Here is a 21,869-nt window from a genome sequence, read left to right on the forward strand (position 1 = left end):
CACCAAGTTGTGCTTTTTCTGCATCAATTTATGGTGGATATGTCTTAATTTAAAAAATAAATAAATAAATAAATAAAAGTCATTATAAGTTTTAATGGGGTGCGTGCATATGTTGTAAATATTGATGTGTAGTGGCCCCTAATATCTATGCCTTTAATTGAGACTGAATATTCCATATGTATACTAATGTTGCACATGTCTGGTGGATGTGCAAAAAAGCTGTTCAATCATTTTCACTATCAACGTATATGGCCATGAGATTAATAAATTATGCCAGTGGCCTATGGCACTGTTGAGTATTACTTGTGCAGGGGTTTGTATGGGTCACTCAGTTAAATTAGTACCTCTAAGCACAAGTTGGCAGTGGGGTTTCTATGCCACTGTGATTAGTTTCTGTGAAATGCAGTAAAATTTAATTGATTAAATAAACACACCTAATACCAGGGCCACTGGTGGAACTGTAGCAACAAAAATCCCATGCGGCCCAAAAAGCATTTTTACTTTAGACCACCTTTATAAAAAACACTTCTGTAAAACTGTTTGACAGCACACCTCCAACTGCAAACAAGATCAATTATGAGTCTTTTTGTTATGACTTTTTGATCCATAGTGATTTTATGTTTGTAAAACTTTCCTCAAGCTGAGAAAAGTGATTTAAAAATCTGTGATGTCATCACAGTGTAATGTCTAAGAGCAGAGCAGGAGCTTGCAGGTGGAGCCAGTGGGAGAAACCCTAAAGCGCATATTCAGTCGCCCTCATGCCACACAAGTAAACCCAGAAGCTAGGAAACTTTTTGGCGTATGCACCAGACAAGCAACTTGATTGGAATGAATAGGTGCCATCTTCATGTCTGGAGTCTAGTTATTATCAAATCTATACCTAAAACACATTAAACATGGCTTAATAGCAACATTATCAAACACAAGTACAAATTTTGAGCTCCATTATAACTGACAAGGTTCACAGACAAAAGTCTTTTCTTTTGCTTGACACAATTTTTCCTCACAAAATTAATTTGCTAATGTTATTAACTTAAACCTATGACATTTTTCATTGTATAAATTGGCCTAGCATCTAGCAGAGTTTTCCTCTAGTCATATGAAGACAGGAACAACTGCAACATTAAACACAGGTAAAGTTACAAAATTCAGCACCATTATAACTCACAAGGTTCACTGGCAAAACAACAGTCTTATAGTAGACAAGTTTGCCCCGCAAATACAACATGCTTACATTATTTGCATGAGCCTGTGGTATTTCCCATTGCAAAACTGAGTCTAGTGGCCAGCGGACTTTTCTGCTACTCATATGAAGCCAGACTAAACACTTCATATACTATGTTGTAGGTCTTTATTGTCTTCACAATTTACTGTTTCTTATCTGAACTAAAAGTAAATAAAAGCTTTGTTTTCACTTAGGAAAATGGTTTTCAGCTTGAAATAAACAGGGGGTTTGCACTGCTGCAATGTGTACTTGCATTTCGGGTGCAGGGAGTCCTGCACATGTCCATTTTCGAAAACCTACACCTGCCCATACTCGTAAAGCTCAGTAACAGAACCAACTTGTTACCCGTCATTATGTTGAAGTCAAAGCCACACCCACCCACACTCATTAATAAAAGTCCTGCGACCCGACCTGCACCTGTGATCAAACACACACACAAGCTACAGTCACTCAAATTAAGCTGGGTTCTTTGTTCTTGAATTACAAAAGTCAAAAGTCTCTTTGACCGGCTGCACTCGATGCCGGGATGGCGAAAACATTCAATCACTGCCAGGTTAGGAAACATTTTAGCATGCTCCTTCCAGCACCATCAAACCTCAAAAGGATCCTCCTTGGGTGTCTTGAACTCTATGTAGGCTACCACCTCATCCTCGAGCTGCAAAGTTTCATGGCTGCAGTCCTCAATGTCTGTGAAATGTGACGACATGGTCAAATGTCAAATGTCAATGGCTTTCAAAATAAAAGGCAATGTGGCTCGATAATAGTGATTTAGATGTCAAAATATTGCACATGCACTGCCTATCTTTTTCATTTGTTTTACTCTGAAAATTAAAAAAATATTTTTGTTCTCACCCGCTGCCTGCCTGGGTGTAGTTCAGTTTTACCTGTGCGTGTACCTGTGAAGTTATATATACATATTTTTACCCATTACACAACTTTTGTCATGACATGGTGCAGGACTCTGGTGTAGGGTAGCATTGATTCAATGCAGAAGTATAAATCCTGTTTAAGAGTTAAACCTCCTGCATGAAAGGAGGTGTAGTCTCAAGTGTACAACCACAAGTTACATTACCTTAAATACTAATGACTCGTATTGTTGCAAGTAACTCTATATAGCCACTTTTGGCTTCCATGTTTTCATTTTCCCACTGTGTGGAATGAACATAACCACTGATAGTGTGGAGTTGGGGGGCACACAATGCAAGCCATTGTTAAAATCATGCAGTTATCCTGAACTGATCTGACATTTGCACCAGCGGACAATTTCTCTTGAATGTTGTACAGAATAATAATCAGTTTGAGATATTGATCTGGAAACTCACAGTAGTGCCTCACAGTCAAACAAGTCACCAGATTTTTGATGATTGTTTTTGCAAGTCTTTGCCTTTATTTTGCCTGGAAACAAAGAGCAGCAGCAGAGTGTGTACTGAGCGTGTCAGAGGGCTGCTATGTTTGTGCCAACGCCCGACTCTAAACTTACAGTAAACTTCCAGTCATCATACAGTTATTCATTTGTCATTTCCTTTTGCCTGCTTGTGTGTGCTTTCACAGGAACTGGTGTGCTTACGTGGTGACACGCACTGTGAGCTGTGTGATGGAGGATGGGGTGGAAACGTACATCAAACCGGACTATCAGCGGTGTACCTGGGGCCAGTGTCCTCGAGTTGCGTAAGTATCTCTCCTCAGATTCTCCCTCTCTGTTGCTGGAATCTAATGTGTATTCAACCTTCTCCTCCAACTTCCTGTCCTATGTTCCAAAGAGGTTTGTATCCTCTACCCATACACCCTCCGCCCTATGTCCTGTCTGTGGATACACTCAGCCCTTTTCATTTTCTCAGTCTGGTCAGGACGGTGTCTGGCTGTGTTGCATGAACATCAGGACAGACATAATTACAGCTCAGTGTTTGGCTAATTAATCCCAATAAAGACATCTCAATCTGACACATGTTACAGTGGTAGAGCCCCAGTATGCCTGCTGCAGACCTGAGGATATCCAATAATATCATTATTGAAGAAAATTTATTCTAGATATGAATGATTAAATGGTTTGTCCAAATGTGGATGTTGTACCCGCTGGACACATTAATCAAGTGCTCCTGATGTTTTTCCTCCTTTGAAGTCTTCACCGTGTATTCTGACCCTGGCCTGGCTGCCTGATCCCAATGCCTGCCAGGGGCCTCAGTCTAAACCTGGACTATGCTAAGAATGAAGCCGACGGGGGTTCCAGGCACCACAGTCTAGTCTCCTACCCAGTAAAAACAATTTCTTCTTCTTTCTCTGTCTTCCTTTCTTTTTGTGACTCTCCTTTCTTTCTCTTTCTCCAACTCCTCCTCCTGCCGCCTCTCTGCGCCCTGTTTTTGTTTTTCCTCTGAGAGTACAGCGGATCCCTTTTTCTCACGCTCTCAGAGCAGGGAGCTGGAAGATGAAATCTTTACTATGGCGCAGAAAAGGCTCTGTGATACCTACATTAATGTTTGTGGGCTGGCATTAAGGAGAGCAACCTGCTAAACTTTCACAGTCAGGGCTTGTTAATGTGTCTGATGCTGTCATAAATCTTTAGTCAGACTTCCAGCCAACCCTGGTCTATTTATTGCAATGTTACTCTAACAGGGAGTCTTTTCAGTTGCAGAGCTAAATGACACATTGATGATAAAGCTACAGAAGAGTTATCCAAATAAAACACTCAATTTTTTTTTAGAATAATAGTCTTTAAGCAATAAATTAAGATTTAGTAAAGGCTAAATGCAGTTGATTTCTTTTGGAAACTGGGACAGAAATAACATTCGAAAGTTTACAAAGCACTCTTAATCCCATCCATCATAAGTAAATGATTGGGAGCAATTTCCCAGACATCCAGTGACTCAGTGCACATTAATATCAACAGTGTACAGTGGAGGTATTCAGTACAAGATTAAGGGACCCCTATAGGTCCTTAACTTGGTTATCAGGGTCACACCACAATTTTTAAATTTTAACATCATGGTCTAGTACAAGTCATCTTAGCTCAAGTCCAGAATTAGTTTTGAGTCTTGAGACCAGAGATGTACCGATACCACTTTTCCCTTCCCGATACCAATTCCAATCCCTGAACCTTAGGTATCTGCCGAGTACCGATCAGATACCAGCGCGTAAAATAAAAATGGATGGGATATGAATTGTTTTATGTCTCAACTCCTAAAACTCTATGTAAAATATTAAGAAATAAATACATAATAGTAGAATTAATGCCATAAAACTTTTTGTTATTATTATCCAGTGTTGACACAGATCAAGACACAGGTTAAAGTGCAGCCACACGATTTGGTAAAAAAGACATTTTAAAGGCTACAGTAGAATATAGGGGTTGTATTAACAAATACAAGAATTTTCACCAGATGACTTAAAGTAAGAAAATTAAAAATAGTGGTGGGGCTTTTATTCACCACAACTACAGAGGCTACCAGCTTCATTTGAAACAGACTACATTATAAAAGGGCCATTATTTATTAACCCCTCTGTCTCTTTATAGTTTTACTTTATATCCGCTCCCGTTGCGTTGATAAAGTTAATGCATGGCGCCGTCATTTCAAACTCAACACTTCCTGAACTTGTTTCAAATTAAAAGCCCCTTATAACCTCGGCTGAGAGAATCCCTCCATTTTCTAAATAGGCTTTTATTGTGAAACATTTGTAGGAACTTGGTTGTGGAGGATACAGTAGCTTGTATGTTTACATACGGTACTACAAATGTAGCTCCTGCTGTCTGCTGACGCTTTTTACGTTACTACAACATTTCGGCTGGCACATGAACAGACACAGTGACTAAATAAAAATAGGACAAGAATAAACCGATGACATCACACACGTCGTGAAAGACAACCGGGGGATAATTGGTGTGGACCATTGTGTAGTGTGTCATGTCTGTCGGCCAAGTCACGACACGATTTTATGACTCCACAATCGTGTAATGTGACATAGTGACTTTCAGAACGGGCAGAAAAGTCGTGTAGTGTGTACCAGGCATAAATCCTCCTTTACCATTTCTCCCTCCTGCATGTCACTCATTTTCAGTGCGTGACTGCAGCGTGTGCATGAGAGGGGGAGGGGCTGCTGCGTGCTCAGAGAGGTGAGCGACAGAGAGAGAGAGAGAGAGAGAGAGAGAGAGAGAGGCGTGCGGAGCGGAGCTTCAGAGCTGCTTTTCTGAAGCAAAACAAAAGTTTACATGTTCTAAAAAAAGAAAAAACATCGCATGTCCTGCAATGTGACTATTGCACATGCACACATCGTGATGGCGATGTTCAAACAATAGCGTGCGTGGTATCGGATTGGTCATAGGATGTACTCGCAGATGCCTGATGCCGTATTTTAGGCAGTATCGGAGGCATTTCCGATACTGGTATCGGTACAACTCTATTTGAGACACAAAGCAACAATACTAAGGACCCTATTTAAACCCAACCAATCCGTGTGTCCCTGTGTGACAAGGGCCTATGTAGATCAGAGTCCTGCACGGGTCCAGTTTTCAAGATCTGCCCTGACCCGACCCGGTGACGTACAAACCCGCACCCGAACCGCAAACCCGCGCATCAGGCCAATTAGTACCGCAACCGGTCCGACCCGTTGAAACACGACCCGCAGCCCGACCCGTAACCCGGATTTAAAGTAATCATTTTGGGTCATATTGGCTGAATATTGAACAGCATATTGCCACAGTTAAGGTGCCAGTAAGTAAACAAAGACCTGAATGAAGCAGCTCTCACAATAAAAACCTGACTTCAGCTCCATCATCAACCCTCTGTGTTCTTCTCCCATAAAAGTGTAAAAGCACCCGTTTGTTACGTTTAATGCTTTTAAACTTTTAATCTATGTAAAGGAACTTTACATGTGTAATAATAGACTTACTTTCTGTCCAGAACGACGTTCAGCAGTTACGAGCCGTCACGTGTTTTTAGAATCCATCGAGGAGAGAGGTAATCCATCAGGGAAACACTTCAGAAACATTATAAAGTGATAGTTGTATGTTTTATCCACTTATTTCTCAAATACCTAAATAATTATTTACTGTTTTGAAACGGCGCTTGTTAGACGGTGGCAGCCATGTTGATTCTGTCGTCCAATCACAAATTGTGTTATTAGATGGTGAAACGCGTGTAAACAGCTGAACTACTGACAGTTGCGAAATAGCGGAGGCGATCCTCAGAGAGTAAATAATGACCAAGATAGTTATCTGTAGTTTACCGAACTAATGACTGATGTGTTTATCTAAAACCCGCGATCTGACCCGCATGTTATTTTTTCCACCCAGATCTGAACCTGGGAAAAAATGTTTTTTTAAAAACCACCCGCAAATCAGCTGTTTTTGCGGGTACCTGTCGGGTACCCAGTGCAGGACTCTGATGTAGATGCATCTCACTATCTGAATAATACGTAGCCAAGTAGTTTTATTGCCTAAATCTAATTGCAACTGTTTCACAACATTAACCACGTATCACAATGTGTTTCAGCTGTGTGTCCCAGAGAGACACTAAACGGTGCCCTGTGCATCACTATCAGATGCAGAGGGGCGTGACAAGGTGTCAGTATTTGTCTACTTGGGAATGAGAATGGGTCAGTGAGGCTGCACCCAGACACATTGGTACTCTTAGCTAAATGCTAACATCAGTATGATAACATGCTAATGTTTAGGTGATATTATATATACCATGTACGCCATTGTGGTTTATCATGCTAGCACCCTAACATTTGCTAATGACCAAAATATATTAAATTTTGGAGTTTTGGATTTAGGGTCCCTAAATTCTGTAGGATTCATTCTATTGGTACTAGTAGCCTAATGTACATGTTTCATGGCAATCCATCCAGTAGCTAGATAGAGATATTTCAGTCTGGACAAAAGTGGCAAACCGACAGACCAACATTGCCATTGATAGAGCTGCTTGGCAAGCACGGCTTAAAAATGAAGACAGGAATATCAGGTCTCTATCGTCTAAAGCAGTGTTAGTAAACAAATTAATATTAGATAATCATATTGATTTACTCAGTCTCACTGAAACCTGGCTGTGTCAAGATGAATATGTTAGTCTAAATGAGTCCACTCCTCCCAGTCATAATAATACCCACATTCCTCGAGGCAGCGGCCGAGGAGGGGGAGTTGCAGCCATTTTTAACTCTAATCTGTTAATCAGCCCTAAACCTAAACTAGATTATAATTCATTTGAAAGCCTCGTTCTTAGTCTTTAACATCCGACCTGGAAAACCTCGAAGCCACTTTTATTTGTTATAGTGTACCGTGCTCCTGGCCCGTATTCTGAATTTGTATCTGAATTCTCAGAGTTTTTATCCAGTTTAGTTCTTAAATCAGATAAAGTTATTATTATAGGCGATTTTAACATTCATGTCGACGTTGATAATGACTCCCTGGCTACCGCGTTTATCTCATTATTAGACTCCATTGGCTTCAGTCAGGGTGTACATGAACCCACTCATTGTTTTAACCATACCCTCGATCTAGTTCCGACGTATGGAATTGAAATTGATAACCTAAAAGTCTTTCCACAGAATCCCTCGCTATCGGATCATTATCTGATTACTTTTGATTTCTTTTTACTCGATTACACGCCACTCAGCAACAGTTACTATACTAGATGTTTATCAGATAGTGCTGTCGCAAAATTTAAGGAAAAGATTACTCCGTCGTTAAATTCAATACAAGTCCTTCAGTAACAGAGGTTTCCTGTATCGACTTTGATCATTTTGTCAATAGCGCCGTAGGCTCGCTGCGAACAACACTTGACTCTGTAGCTCCTCTTAAAAAGAAGTTAAAAAAGCAAAGACAGTTCGCTCCTTGGTATAACTCTCAAACCCGTAAGTTAAAACAAATATCGCGAAAATTTGAAAGGAATTGGCGATTGACCAAACTGGAAGAATCTCGTTTAATCTGGACAGACAGTCTCAAACCTATAAGAGGGGCCTCCGCAATGCCAGAGCAAACTATTACTCAGCATTAATAGAAGACAATAAGAACAACCCCAGGTTTCTTTTCAGCACTGTAGCCAGGCTGACTGAGAGTCAAAGCTCTATTGAGCCTTGTATTCCTTTAGCCCTTAGCAGTAATGATTTTATGAGCTTTTTTAATGACAAAATTCTAACTATTAGGGGCAAAATTCATGACCTCCTGTCCTCAGATAGTACCTATCTAACCTCAAACACAGCTGTAAAACCTAATATATATTTAGATTGCTTCTCACCAATTTCTCTTCAAGAATTGACCGCAGTGATTTCTTCATCTAAATCATCAACGTGTCTCTTAGACCCCATCCCAACTAGGCTACTTAAGGAGGTCTTTCCTTTAGTTAACACTCATATATTAGATATGATCAATCTATCCTTATTAACAGGCTATGTACCACAGTCTTTTAAGGTAGCTGTAATTAAACCTCTACTAAAAAAGCCCACCCTGGATCCAGAGGTGTTAGCCAACTATAGACCAATATCTAATCTTCCCTTTATGTCAAAGATCCTTGAGAAAGTAGTTGCAGACCAGCTGTGTGATTTTCTCCATGATAATAATTTATTTGAGGAATTTCAGTCAGGATTTAGAATGCATCATAGCACTGAGACAGCACTAGTTAAAATTACAAATGACCTTCTGATTGCTTCAGACAAAGGACTTGTCTCTGTACTTGTTTTATTAGATCTTAGTGCGGCGTTTGACACAATTGACCATCAAATTCTACTGCAGAGACTGGATCACTTAATTGGCCTAAAAGGTTCTGCACTAAGCTGGTTTAAATCTTATTTATCTGATCGTTTTCAGTTTGTTGACGTTCATAATGAATCATCCTTACGTACCAAAGTTTGTTTGTTTGAGTTCCGCAAGGTTCTGTGCTCGGACCAATCCTATTTACTCTATATATGCTTCCTTTAGGTAACATCATTAGAAATCACTCTATAAATTTCCATTGTTATGCGGACGATACTCAGTTGTATTTATCGATGAAGCCAGAAGAAAGTAATCAATTAACTAAACTCCATAACTGCCTTAAAGACATAAAAACTTGGATGAGCACCAATTTCCTGATGTTAAATTCAGACAAAACTGAAGTTATTGTTCTTGGCCCCAAACAACTCAGAGACTCTTTATCTGATGACATAGTTTCTCTAGATGGCATTGCTCTGGCCTCTAGCACTACCGTAAGAAACCTCGGCGTACTATTTGATCAAGATTTGTCTTTTAATTCTCATTTAAAACAAACCTCACAGACTGCATTTTTTCATCTGCGTAATATTGCGAAAATTAGGCCTATCCTGACCCAAAAAGATGCAGAAAAATTGGCCCACGCTTTTGTTACCTCTAGGCTGGATTACTGTAACTCTCTATTATCAGGTAGCTCTAGTAAGTCCTTAAAAACTCTCCAGCTAATTCAGGATGCAGCCACACGTGTACTAACAGGAACTAAGAAACGAGATCATATTTCTCCTGTTTTAGCTTCTCTGCACTGGCTCCCTGTAAAATCCAGAATTGAATTTAAAATCCTACTATAAACTTATAAAGCTCTAAATGGTCAAGCTCCATCATATCTTAGAGAGCTCATAGTGCCATATTATCCCACCAGAACACTGCGCTCTGAGAACGCAGGGTTACTCGTGGTCCCTAAAGTCTTCAAAAGTAGATCAGGAGCCAGAGCCTTCAGCTGTCAGGCTCCTCTCCTGTGGAATCATCTTCCTGTTACGGTTCGGGAGGCAGACCCCGTCTCCACATTTAAGACTAGACTTAAGACTTTGCTCTTTGATAAAGCTTATAGTTAGGGCTGGCTCAGGCTTGCCCTCTACCAGCCCCTAGTTAGGCTGACTTAGGCCTAGTCTGCTGGAGGAATCCCTATAATACACCGGGCACCTTCTCTCCCTCTCTCTCTCTCTCGTATTCTATTACTGCATCTTGCTAACTCGGCCATTCTGGATGTCACTAACTCGGCTTCTTCTCCGGAGCCTTTGTGCTCCACTGTCTCTCAGATTAACTCATATCGCAGCGGTGCCTGGACAGCGTGACGTGTGTGGTTGTGCTGCCAGATGCCTCCTGCTGCTGCCATCATTAGTCATACTTCTACTGTTATTATACACATATGACTATTGTCACACATGTATACTGCCAGATGTTAATACATACTTTCAACATATTGTACCACAGTAGCCAGAACTATAACTATAATATTATTACTTTCAATAATGTTGTTGTAAGCTACTGTCATTACCTGCATCTCTCTCTCTGTCTCTGTCTCTCTCTCTCTCTCTCTCTCTCTCTCTGTCTCATTGTGTCATAGGGATTACTGTTAAATTATTATGCTGATCTGTTCTGTACGACATCTATTGCACGTCTGTCCATCCTGGAAGAGGGATCCCTCCTCAGTTGCTCTTCCTGAGGTTTCTACCGTTTTTTTTCCCCGTTAAAGGGTTTTTTTGGGGGAGTTTTTCCTTATCCCCTGCGAGGGTCATAAGGACAGAGGGATGTCGTATGCTGTAAAGCCCTGTGAGGCAAATTGTGATTTGTGATATTGGGCTTTATAAATAAAATTGAATAAAATTGAATTGAATTGAATCCATGTCATTGGTGTTAAATCTGAAATTAGAGCAAATAAAAGTCCTGATGATATTTTATATCTGAAATTTCCATTTCATCCACAGCTACCGGACATACAGGAGGCCAAGGTACAAGGTAGCTTACAAAATGGTGACAGAAATGGAGTGGAAGTGTTGCCATGGTTACTCTGGGGAAGACTGCCACGATGGGCCGAAGGTAACCACTGACACTCAGGTCAATGGAGGGCGACCCCGCGTCACGCAGACGGGCTACAACACAGGTGGCGGACAGAGAGGAGAAGGTAGAGACTGCAACAAAGCTCTATGAAATCCAAATGGCATCTACTGAAAATATGTTTTATGTTATTAGGATACACTTAATTCAGTTTGTGTAAAAGTATCAAAATATGCACAGCATGTACATAGTTTCTCACATGTATCTTAAAGGAATACTTTACCCCGGAATGACCATTTGTATATCAATTACTCATCTGTGTTATGTTGAATTTGTAAAGAATCTTGTTTTTTCTTGCATTTCTCAACTGTGTTCAAAGAATCCAAAAAACAAATAAATACTTGACTGAAGTAAATATCCACATTTAACAACAGGGATATCTATGCTCTATCTATGCTCTCCTCAAGCCCAGACTCCATTGAAAACAGCAACCTTACTTTTAACCCTAACCTCCCTGAACAGGGGACCTGCTGGTCTGCCTCTGCCTCAGTCAGTCAGTTTGTTTGTGTTATTGTGTGACTTTGCTGAATGTGAACTAACCCTTTAAAACACCAAAGTCACACAATAACACAAACACCTAACTGATCAAGGTAGCTGTAGTACAGCAGCGAGGTTACCTGTTTAGTTAGGTAAACTGTTTTTGTCAATGGAGTCTGGCTTTGAAGAGAGCATAGATTAAAGGAATACGCCGACGATTCAGAGTTATGCCCTTTCGCTATCATTTTCATGTTGAGACAACATGATAGATATCTTTTTTGTGTCCGTACGTCCAGTGGCTGGGTCTCAGTGGTTAGCATTGCGGCTTAGCTTAGCGATCTATAGGGGTTCAGTAGCCTACTCATAAAAGTGAACAAATAAACGTTACAGAAACCCTGAAGCTGGTTTTTCTACATGTGCATTTAAAATAAACATGCTTAAACATTAATTCAAAAAAGGAGAGTCCTTTTCAGTCATTTTAGAAGAAGTTTGATACACGAGACCCGCAGATCTGAAACTGAAAAATCTATACCCTTCCCCACTCTTTACTGTTACCCTGCACCCCCATACACAACAAGGCTTAACCATGTCATATCTTAGCTGATCCTCACTACTGTTTGCTCTGGGCTGTTAAATTGTATTAATGGGACACAGGGGTTTTCTACCTGTAAGTTACTGTAAACAAACATTGTGATTCAGTCCATTTGGTTGCATACTTTTTATGTCTCTGCACCAGCGATAGCCGTGGCCAGAGGCTACAATATCTCAAGAATACCTCAAGGAGATTTCTTCAAATTTGGCACAAATCTCCACCTGGATGTATCGATGAAGCAATTACTTTTTGGTGGCCATGGGTCAAAGGTCAAGGTCACTATGACCTTGTTTGCCTCGTTCTTGTGAATGAGACATTTCAAGAACACCTTGAGGGAATTTCTTCAAATTTGGCACAGATATTGACTTGGACTGAAGAATAAACTGATTAGAATTTTATGGTCAAAGGTCAAGGTAACTGTGACCTTGTCTGTCTCATTATCGTGAACGCAATATTTCAAGTAAGGGAATGTCTTTAAATTTGACACAAATGTTCATTTAAACTGAAAAATAAACTGATCAGAATGTTGTGGTTGAAGGTCAAAGGTCAAGGTCAATGTGACCTCACAAAATATGTTTTTGGCTATAACTCAAGAATGCATATGCTAATCATGACAAAACTTCACACACAAGGATACAATAATGAAGTGATGACATTTTATTTCTAAAAGGTCAAAGGTCAGCTCCACTGTGACTTCATAATGTTAATCATAAAACACTTTCCTGGCCATTATTCAATGTCATATCTCAGGAACAGAGAGGGAGACATTTGGGTAGATACTGAATTCGTGACACTCATCTTGGGTGTCCACCTTGAAACTGTACTGATTGTATAGATCTTCTGTGCTGTCAGGGGACAATGGGTGTGGGGCATCCATGTTTTCACAAACATGGATGTAAACTCTAAGAGAAACTTGATCTGTGCACGGAGGCATACAACCGTGAAGCAGTAATTCTAGTTAGACTTTGAATTTTGCAAGCAGTACTTATTATACAGTATATTAGAATTAAATACCACATATCCTCTTTCATATTAGCTATATGTTATTCGTTGTCTCCAGGTGACAGTGAGAGGATCAGACAGCTGGAGGATACGATCAGCGGTCTGACTAAAGACCTCCACAACATGCAGACCACCATCCACGGCATGAACCAGAGGCTGTACGTAAATGTTGTTTTCAGTACATCATCTACATGTTTTATTTCATGGAATGTATTTGCAAGCATCCCAAAGTCCTGTTTACGTTTAGTACCGTAGAATCTAAGTACACTGTGTATCGTTCTAGTATATTTATTGCAGTTTATTTCAGCAGTTCAGTTTAGTGAGAGAGGATACACTTATTAACATACTGTATATACAGAGCTGTGGTAGGGTAGGTTAGGAAGACATAAATAGTTAATCCTCAATAAGAACTTAATAGGATGCTACATAAATATACAGAATGTGCCCTTTAACCTAAACTGTGCACAAGCAGAATGAGCTAAATTTAGATTAAACCCATCCTCTCCACACACACTTCCTGTGTATGATACATTTTCAAATCACGCAATGTGGCAATTATCCTTTCATCCTCCACTTTGATGTCTCATATTATTTAACATATATGACAAATGTTAACCAAAAACTGAGGAAATCTCTACTCTCCTTCTCTATAGGCCTGGTCTGAATGGGGCAGTGGTCCCTGCTGATTCAGCTCAGCCACAGATGAAGGAAACCATCAACAACATCCAGACCAAGCTGGACCATCTCTACAACAGAACCCAGGTAAACAGCATTTCCTTCTTTCTTTACAGTCAGTAGGGTTATTCTGAAATCAAATCCAAGGATGAACAGTCTGAATGACACTGTGGACATTTGCTTGCTCAGGTCCATGACCAGACCCTGCTTAACATCAACAACCACCTGGTGAACGGAGGAGGCAATGAACTGGATGGAGTGGTCAGAGGAGGAATTGGGGGAAACCAGCTGAACACCCTGAAGGAGGAGATACTGACGGAGCTGGAGACAAGGGTGACTCTGTCCTGCTCTGCCTGTCAGGTGAGGTTCAGCATAGAAAAATCCTTATTTGATTTTGTTAGAGACATTTTTAGATGTCACCCTGTGTAATGTCTAGTTGTAGTTTGTGTGGTTGTAAAATTTTAATGTTTTGACTTTGTTCCCTGTGGCCTTCTGTAAGTGATTTCTGCTGCCTAAAGCACTAAAATATAAAATCAGCCACATCCATGCAGTAAAAAACAAGAAAACAACATTCCCACATAGGCCGCTGCACTAACAACAAATAACACAAAAGCAGTAAAAGAAAAATAGAAAAAAAAACAGTGGCAACATGACCAAACACAATTTTCTAGTGGTTTGAAAGAAATGGAGGGTTAGGCTAGGGTTAGGTTAGCACAAGATGGTTATGTTGAGGGAAAGTTTTGGGGACACTGGCAAGAAACACAGTGATGTCTCTGTAAAAAATGACCACTTTTTATGGCCCTATCTCCACTGGAAAAACAATGATATGTCGCTAAAAAACACCCACATTTGTAGCACAACAGCTGCTTGAAATACAGTGATGTCACTGTGAAAAATGACCACTTTTGGTGGCACTATTCCCGCTGGAAAATCAACCACGTGTCACTAAAAAACACCCACATTTGAAACAGAACAGCAGCTTGAAACACAGTGATGACTCACTTAAACACAACCACATTTGTTGTTTTTTGGTTTGCAGCTTGGCAGGTGTCTTGCCTAGGTTTCACATCATCCACTATCCCCTGAACCTCCAGATGACAAAGTCAGCTCATATAAGTTTAGAAATGTTGATATGATACAAATAAAACATCTGAATGTAACATATTAGCAGTTTGCAGAGTTGTACTATGCCAGCATTTCATTCTGGGGACTGGGCTGACTTTCCACACATAGTATACAAAATACTTAAGTATACTATCCAGAGTTTTATAGGAATGCATCAAAGAAAAAAACTGTGATGCAGGTTCCATTTTCTTAAAGCAGAGGTTATTTATTGTTAAAAACAGTGACTGGTATTGAGTCTGTGCATTCATTAATCTATCCATGGGTGCTATACAAAAAAAAAACCCCAAACAAATAAGGTGATTTCTTAGCTGACAAAGATTTGCCAATAATTGGTACAAATTGGAGGCAACCTATTCTCATGGAACAGTTTGTATGATCAAAAAAGTTCGAAAATAAAAAAAAGGTCAATTTTTTGTAGCCCATCCACCACCCCAACCTGCCTCTTTACAAGGACACAGAACTGCTTCCTTGTTAACTGCCGTCAGTGCATTGGTCATGTGATTGCAGATATATACGAATTTGGGTGCATTGCTTTTCGTAGGAAAACACAAACAACAGCTTGTAAAAAAAAAAATGGGAGAAAACACAGACAAATGGGCTGACAGTAAAGTCCAGGCAGTATTTAACATGCAGTTTATGCAATGGTGGAAATACATGATTTTGACTCACCAAAGTGAAAGTGACATTGCTCTTCCTGCTATACCTGGCTGGCTCACATTGCATATGTAAATGAAAACAGAAAAGAAACGCTGAAGGTATGAAATTCTTGGAGGAGCTCACCAGTGGCAGTACCTTTTAGGGAGTCCCCGAACTGTTTAGTCCAAAAACACCTTATGATTCAAATTACTTTTAAAAATGAATTTGGAATAAAAAAATTGGGGACATAGACAAATTGCCAAAAACCTTAATATATTATAGAAACAAATTATACAACTAGCAAATTAATTCCAGTCCTTGTGATCTCTGTTTTCTCCAGGCTGGTGTGGAGGACCTGAGGCGCCAGCAGCAAGAGGACAGGGAGCGGATCCAAGCCCTGGAGAAACTGGTCAGCTCCATGGACCAACACTTGAGGCAGAGCCTGGACATCTCCCACAGTGAGACTCAACGCTCCCAGGCCTGCTGCACCACAGTCACTAAGCTGGAGAACAGGATGTCTGATCTGGAGGTCCATGTCACCTCCACTGCTAACAAATGTGACACTATTAAAGGACGACTGGATAAGGAGCTAGCAGGGACAAGTGGAGGAAAGGGAAGAGTGACAGAGGACAGATTGAATGGCAGACTGAGAGAATTGGAGAAGAAGGTGAATAACACAGTGAGGAAGACGGAGCAGCGGTGTACAAACACAGGGAACAATGTGAAAGACAGTGTCCAGAGAGACGTCACACAGCTGCGCAACATGGTCCTCAGTCGGCTGGATGATAACAGCTTCAAGATCGGCAAGATAGAACTGGACGTGTCTGTTCTGGGAGATACAGTCACTGACCACAGCCGGCGTTTAAGTCAGATGGAGAACATCACAACGTACCTGGACAGAAGGCTAACATCAATCGCAAACATCTGCAATGAGACCTGTGGGGCTAATGGAAAAGTCCAGAAGACTGACGACACTGTGAAAACCTTAGAGTGGAGAGTTGTGGCTAATGAAGAGGAGATTCAGAAGTTCAACACCAAGTTAGACGATCTGTCAGTTTCAGGGGACTCGCTGATTGACAGAGTGATCAGCTTAACAGACGATGTCAAAAAGATAATAGCTGTGACGGGGGAGAACGGAGAAAATTTCAACCGGATTGTCACAGAGGTTGAAACATTGGGCCGTGATTTTGAGGACTGTTCTATTTGTAGCAGCGTAGAGGAGGATTTGCGCTTGCTCACCAACTCCACTATGAGCGGCCTCAGCAAGTGCCAGACAGAACTTACAGATCTACGGAGAAAGGTCAACTCAGAAGAATCTGTCTGCTCTCAGGTGTGCTCCAACCTTCAGGAGGAGGTAGGACGACTCAGAGAGGATGTGGAGGAGTGTACTGGACAATGTAAAGTCAACATCAATGATCTGAAGAAACGCCTGGACAGTCACGGTGTCCATAGTGGAAGATTAGGTGGGGATCTGAAGTCCATCCAAGGAGAGCTGGCTGGGGTCATGGTCACATTTAACTCTATCAATGACACTCTGAAGGGCCTGGGAAGGACTATACAGACGCATGGGAACACACTGACTGATCTGACCAACACCAAGGACAACATAATTTCTGAGGTAAGGTACACAACTAACCTCTTCTAATTTTATCTGAACATTATCTCTATTTTCCTACAGTTAGTACCAGATTACATAATTCCTCCCAGGCAATTTCGTCAGAAATGTATTAGACATATAGATCCATTTTATTGGACATAAAGGTACTGTTTCAAAGCCTTCTCCATGCTGCCGGGAATTGTGGTGGGAAAAATATAGAATGTTGGTGAAAAAACCCCTAGAATCAGATAAGAGTGCCCCAGAAATGAGTGCTTAAACACTGAAATGAGTTGGCATTTTTGCACTCCTGGTTCTCTCATCTCAAAGCCAATGGGTTTTTGGTTAAATACCTGAAATAATCATCTTGTGGTTAAAGCTACTCTTACTTTTCTTGCATTTCACACAGCATTTAGAAAAAAATTGAACATCCACAACTCCTGCCTCCCTCCAAAGTCCCATCCCCCTCCTCCTGCAAAACCACCTCCCTCCAAAGGCCTACTCCCCCCTCCTCCATCCATCTATCTATGATAGATGTAGGTGTTGGCAAGGTAACGTTAGATACACGGAAGAGAAGAGCGAGTGTAACACCGGATTTCCACTGGATGCGTGTCTTTTGCGGAACGGCAGCGCTGGTTATCCGCTGCGTGCTCTGCCGTCCATCAATACCCACCGGCTGCGTTTGCTGTGCGGAGCGGTGCAGCTTCGCCGGAAGACATCTCGGTGCACTGCCATGATTAATATCTCCTCGTCCATGGTGTCAACGGGGTGAAATGACGTCTGAAAACCTCTGAACTGTTGACTTCAGGCCTGCCTCTACCCATTATGTAGTTTTCAAGGTGTAGTGCAGGGAAATATGATCTGCTGTGAACACTGTGTGTTTTATTTTGAAAATTAACCGGATGTTTTATTTTGTTTCTGTGCACGACTTCCTGCCCCGCACGAACTGCTCTGTGCTGAATTGCTGCGTAGTGCTCCGGCGTCCGGCAGAAATAGAAGTCCTGCATATCTGTTGCGGAGGGCTCCGGAGTGCCGCAGCTGAGACGGAGCCGGAGCGCAGCACAGCCGCAGCCACTGGAAACACACACATTGACTAGAATTGAATCCTATCGGCTCCGCTGCCGTGCCGGAGCGGAGACGCAACCAACACGCATCTGGTGGAAATAGGCCGTAACACGCTGCTGATTGCAGACAGTCAAACGCAACCCTAGAGTTTTAAAACTCACCTGGAGTCAGTGATGATTGATGAGTTTTAGAATAAGGTAACAGTGCTAATGTTACATAGTAGCGTTAACGTTACTAGTAAGTGGAAACGCACAAGGAAGATAACGTTAATGTTTCAGAGGCTACGCCACGGTAGGCTAACGTTAACCATTAGCAAGACGAGATGAAACGGTTTGGAGACTAAAATGTATTTTTTTGTACTAGGCTGGTACAAAATGTGTTAATATGTGATTGACTGGCTACTGGAGCCAGCCTAAATTAGCCATTCAGTGAACTGCAGTTTTTGGCACTTCCACTGTGATTTCATTTTTCGGCCTTGGAGGCTGCTGCTGGCTTGAGCCATGTTGCTAATTTGGCCAAAAAAAAAAAAACGTATAAAAAATAATGATAATCTGTGTGGCATAATATGGTTCCCCCCTGTTCCTTTCTGAATATATGACCCCTCTGACTTATCTCATGACCCCTGTGGGGGTCCAGAGCCCAAGCTTGGGAAGCATCGTACTATAATACATAGATCAGAATTAAACAGGAAAGCTCAAGCTACCTTTATAAAGATGATGGTAATTGTGCTGATCTGTGCGGTATTGGTAAAAAAAAAGATTTCCGTACCACTTTTTCTTAAGATTTCAGTCTACTTGACCTTCATCAGAGCATTAAACTGTATCTATTGAAACAGAACTTTTCTTTATGGACTTTGAAAACAACACTATGTCACTCAAACATTCCTAATGGCTATCTTGGCAACAGTGTCTTCACATAATATTCTTATAGTAAGGAAAATATTTGAGTATATTATAAACATTTGGGTTTTCTTGACAGACATAGCTTGGATAATATGCTTACATATTTTTGTGTGTATAAGATACCATAGAAAAATAAATTGGAGCATAGATTGAGTAAAAGATATATTTATAGTAGAACTTTTGTCAAACGTTGTCCAAAATACACACATTAACAAGTATCTACATTCTCTACAAGGTGGACAATTTGCAGAAGGAGCTGACAGATCATGTTGATGACTCCAAGATTCGATTTGGCAGTCTGGGCAAAGAGATCAAAATAATTAGGAGCAACTATGTGACGGAGATCGGGGAGTGCCGGCGGTCCAGCGATGGTCTGGACAGAAGACTTTCTAAGCTGGAGGAAGTATGCACACGCATGGACTCTTTTTCAGACAGCCTGGAGAGGATCAAGGAGGGTCTGGACCGACATGTGTCTGGGCTGTGGAGCTGTGTTAATGGACTCAATGTCACGGTAACGTCTCAAGGAGATCTTATCGATGATATCCAGAACGTCCAGCTGGAGAATGTCCACTCCGACATACACAGACTGAACTCTTCAGTGGTGGACTTGGTCAAGGAGTTCCACAGTTTCATAGAGCAGGACTTCATGGGTGAGTTGCAGTGGACAGAGGGCATGGGATTTGACTTTTGGACAAGAGATAGCACTCAGCCGAAGGGAGGCAAGGTCAGGGAAAAATAGACCAAAGAAAGAATCCAGTCTGTCATCACTTAAAGAGCCTATAAAGTCTGCAATCTGTCTGAAAGAGAAGTTTCAGTAAACATGAGGGTGAAAGGTACATCCTAAGGCACACCAGGTTAAATGTCTTAGCTTTCTTGGCTTACTGTTCATGTTTATAGAATTCATTTTAGAGGAACTAGTTAGTCTCTGTGTTTGGTTCAAAATTCTTGGGGAGTTAATTAAACAATATCACACGAGAAGGAGTGATGTTGTACGAGGCCGCAGGCCGAGTGCCAAAGACAATCACAGCCGTGACGATATCACAGTACAACATCACGAGCTCGAGTGTGATATTGCTTTTATACAACAGTTAAATAAGCAAGGCTGATTAAGAAATGTTGAAAAATGAGGACAAAATAGATAATTTAAGCATTTTATTTGTCTTCCGCCAACAAAAATAGTTCCCTCAGGACTCCGCTGTCACCGTTGCTATGTAATGCAGACATGGTGCGCCAGGCACTTACTCTTTATACACATTTATCTCCATTAATTGTGGAGCCGGTGAAATAAGTCTCTGGTGACTGCATGGTGGACTGTCGCTTCACAGGCACAGCCAACTCTGCCTTCTGATCTGACAGTATGTTGCTTTTCTCCAAGTCATTGAGCTCCGCTGATGAAACACTGACAAACCTGGATGTGTGCTCAGATGGATTCAGCTTCTCCTTTCCCTCATCTTCCTCTGATGACCATTCATAGTTCAATTCAAAACTTATTTTAGGAAATAAATCCATATTTTTGGCTGTTTGACAGTGGATGAATTAATTAGCCTACCAAGCAACTGCTGACCTAACTGACACTAACTGTCAGTTTTTTGTTGTTTTTTTTTTTTGGAATCTTGGAATATAAGAAATATAAAAACTAATATTTAATTTAAAAAAAAAAAAAAAAATCTATTTTAAAAATGATGAACGATCAATACACTTATTTTTCAAAATGTCAGGTTCCAAGCTATGCAGATGTTTACTTCTGGTGGCAAACCATACATTTATTTATTCAGAGATTCACATCAACTAAAAAAATCATGTGGACACGCCTTGTCCTTGCAGCAGACGGGGAATGTTGGTAGCAGTCTCTAGCATGCTGCATGTGAACTTTATTGGTGGCACTGGAGTAACACTTGCTATGCCAGTAAGCATTACTGTTTTTCAGAGTTTATGTTGTGCAGTTGTAAATAGTAAATGGACTGCATTTATGTAGGGCTTTTCTAGTCTCAGCGACCACTCAAAGGGCTTTACAACACAAGTTAACATGCACCCATTCACAGCTCATTTATACAGTGGTGGCCAAGGCTACCATACAAGGTGCCACCTACTCATCAGGAGAGACAAACACCCACATGCACACTTACACACTGATGGGGGAGGGGGGGGGGGGGGTTCAGTAGTTTTCCCAACAACACTTCATTACGTTGTATGTCCAACTGTCCTTCAATCAGACTCAAGGAGAAAATCACTAGACTTAGGTGGACAAAGGTCAAGGTCACTGTGACTTCATGTTCATCCCATTCTCATGAAAGAGATAACTTTGGAACACCTTGAGAGAATTTCTTCAAATTTGGCACAAATGTCCACTTGGACTTTAAGATGAACAGATTAGAATATGGTGGTCAAAGATCAAGGTCACTCTGACCTCCCATTTGTCATTCTCGTGAATGTGATATCTCAGCAACACCTAGAGATTTCCGCAAATCTAGCACTGACATCCACTTAGACTCAAGAATGAATTGATGAGAATCTGTTGGTCAAAAGTCAAAGTCACTGTGACCTCACATAACACGTTTTTGATCTGCTCATCAAGAGTGACAAAAAAATCAGTATCTTTCCCAACAACACTTCAACATGTAGATTGCAGGGTCCAAGAATCAAATGATCAACTGGAACATTACTCTTCTTCCTATGCTTGCTCTTTGGTTGCAGGCATGGAGGTTAAGAATCTAATCTTGTAAGCACCACAAATGGGCCAGTTTCTTTTTCACACAAAATGCAGTGTTTCCAGTGTTTTATCTGGC

The 21,869-nt window shown here is 41.0% G+C and overlaps 1 protein-coding gene across 1 annotated transcript in view; it reads left to right on the forward strand.

Moving 5' to 3' along the window:
• Positions 1-21,869, forward strand: part of emilin1a (elastin microfibril interfacer 1a) — a 53,842-nt gene that overhangs the window by 24,423 nt on the left and 7,550 nt on the right. Inside the window, exons 2-8 of the mRNA XM_033648886.2 lie at positions 2,777-2,893; positions 10,886-11,082; positions 13,145-13,244; positions 13,740-13,848; positions 13,951-14,121; positions 15,863-17,140; positions 19,319-19,733. Of these exons, the coding sequence (XP_033504777.1) occupies positions 2,777-2,893; positions 10,886-11,082; positions 13,145-13,244; positions 13,740-13,848; positions 13,951-14,121; positions 15,863-17,140; positions 19,319-19,733 (2,387 nt within the window). The remainder of the gene's footprint in view (positions 1-2,776; positions 2,894-10,885; positions 11,083-13,144; positions 13,245-13,739; positions 13,849-13,950; positions 14,122-15,862; positions 17,141-19,318; positions 19,734-21,869) is intronic.

The sequence above is a fragment of the Epinephelus lanceolatus genome, chromosome 13, assembly GCF_041903045.1.
Source record: "Epinephelus lanceolatus isolate andai-2023 chromosome 13, ASM4190304v1, whole genome shotgun sequence".
In the NCBI taxonomy this organism is placed as follows: domain Eukaryota; kingdom Metazoa; phylum Chordata; class Actinopteri; order Perciformes; family Serranidae; genus Epinephelus; species Epinephelus lanceolatus.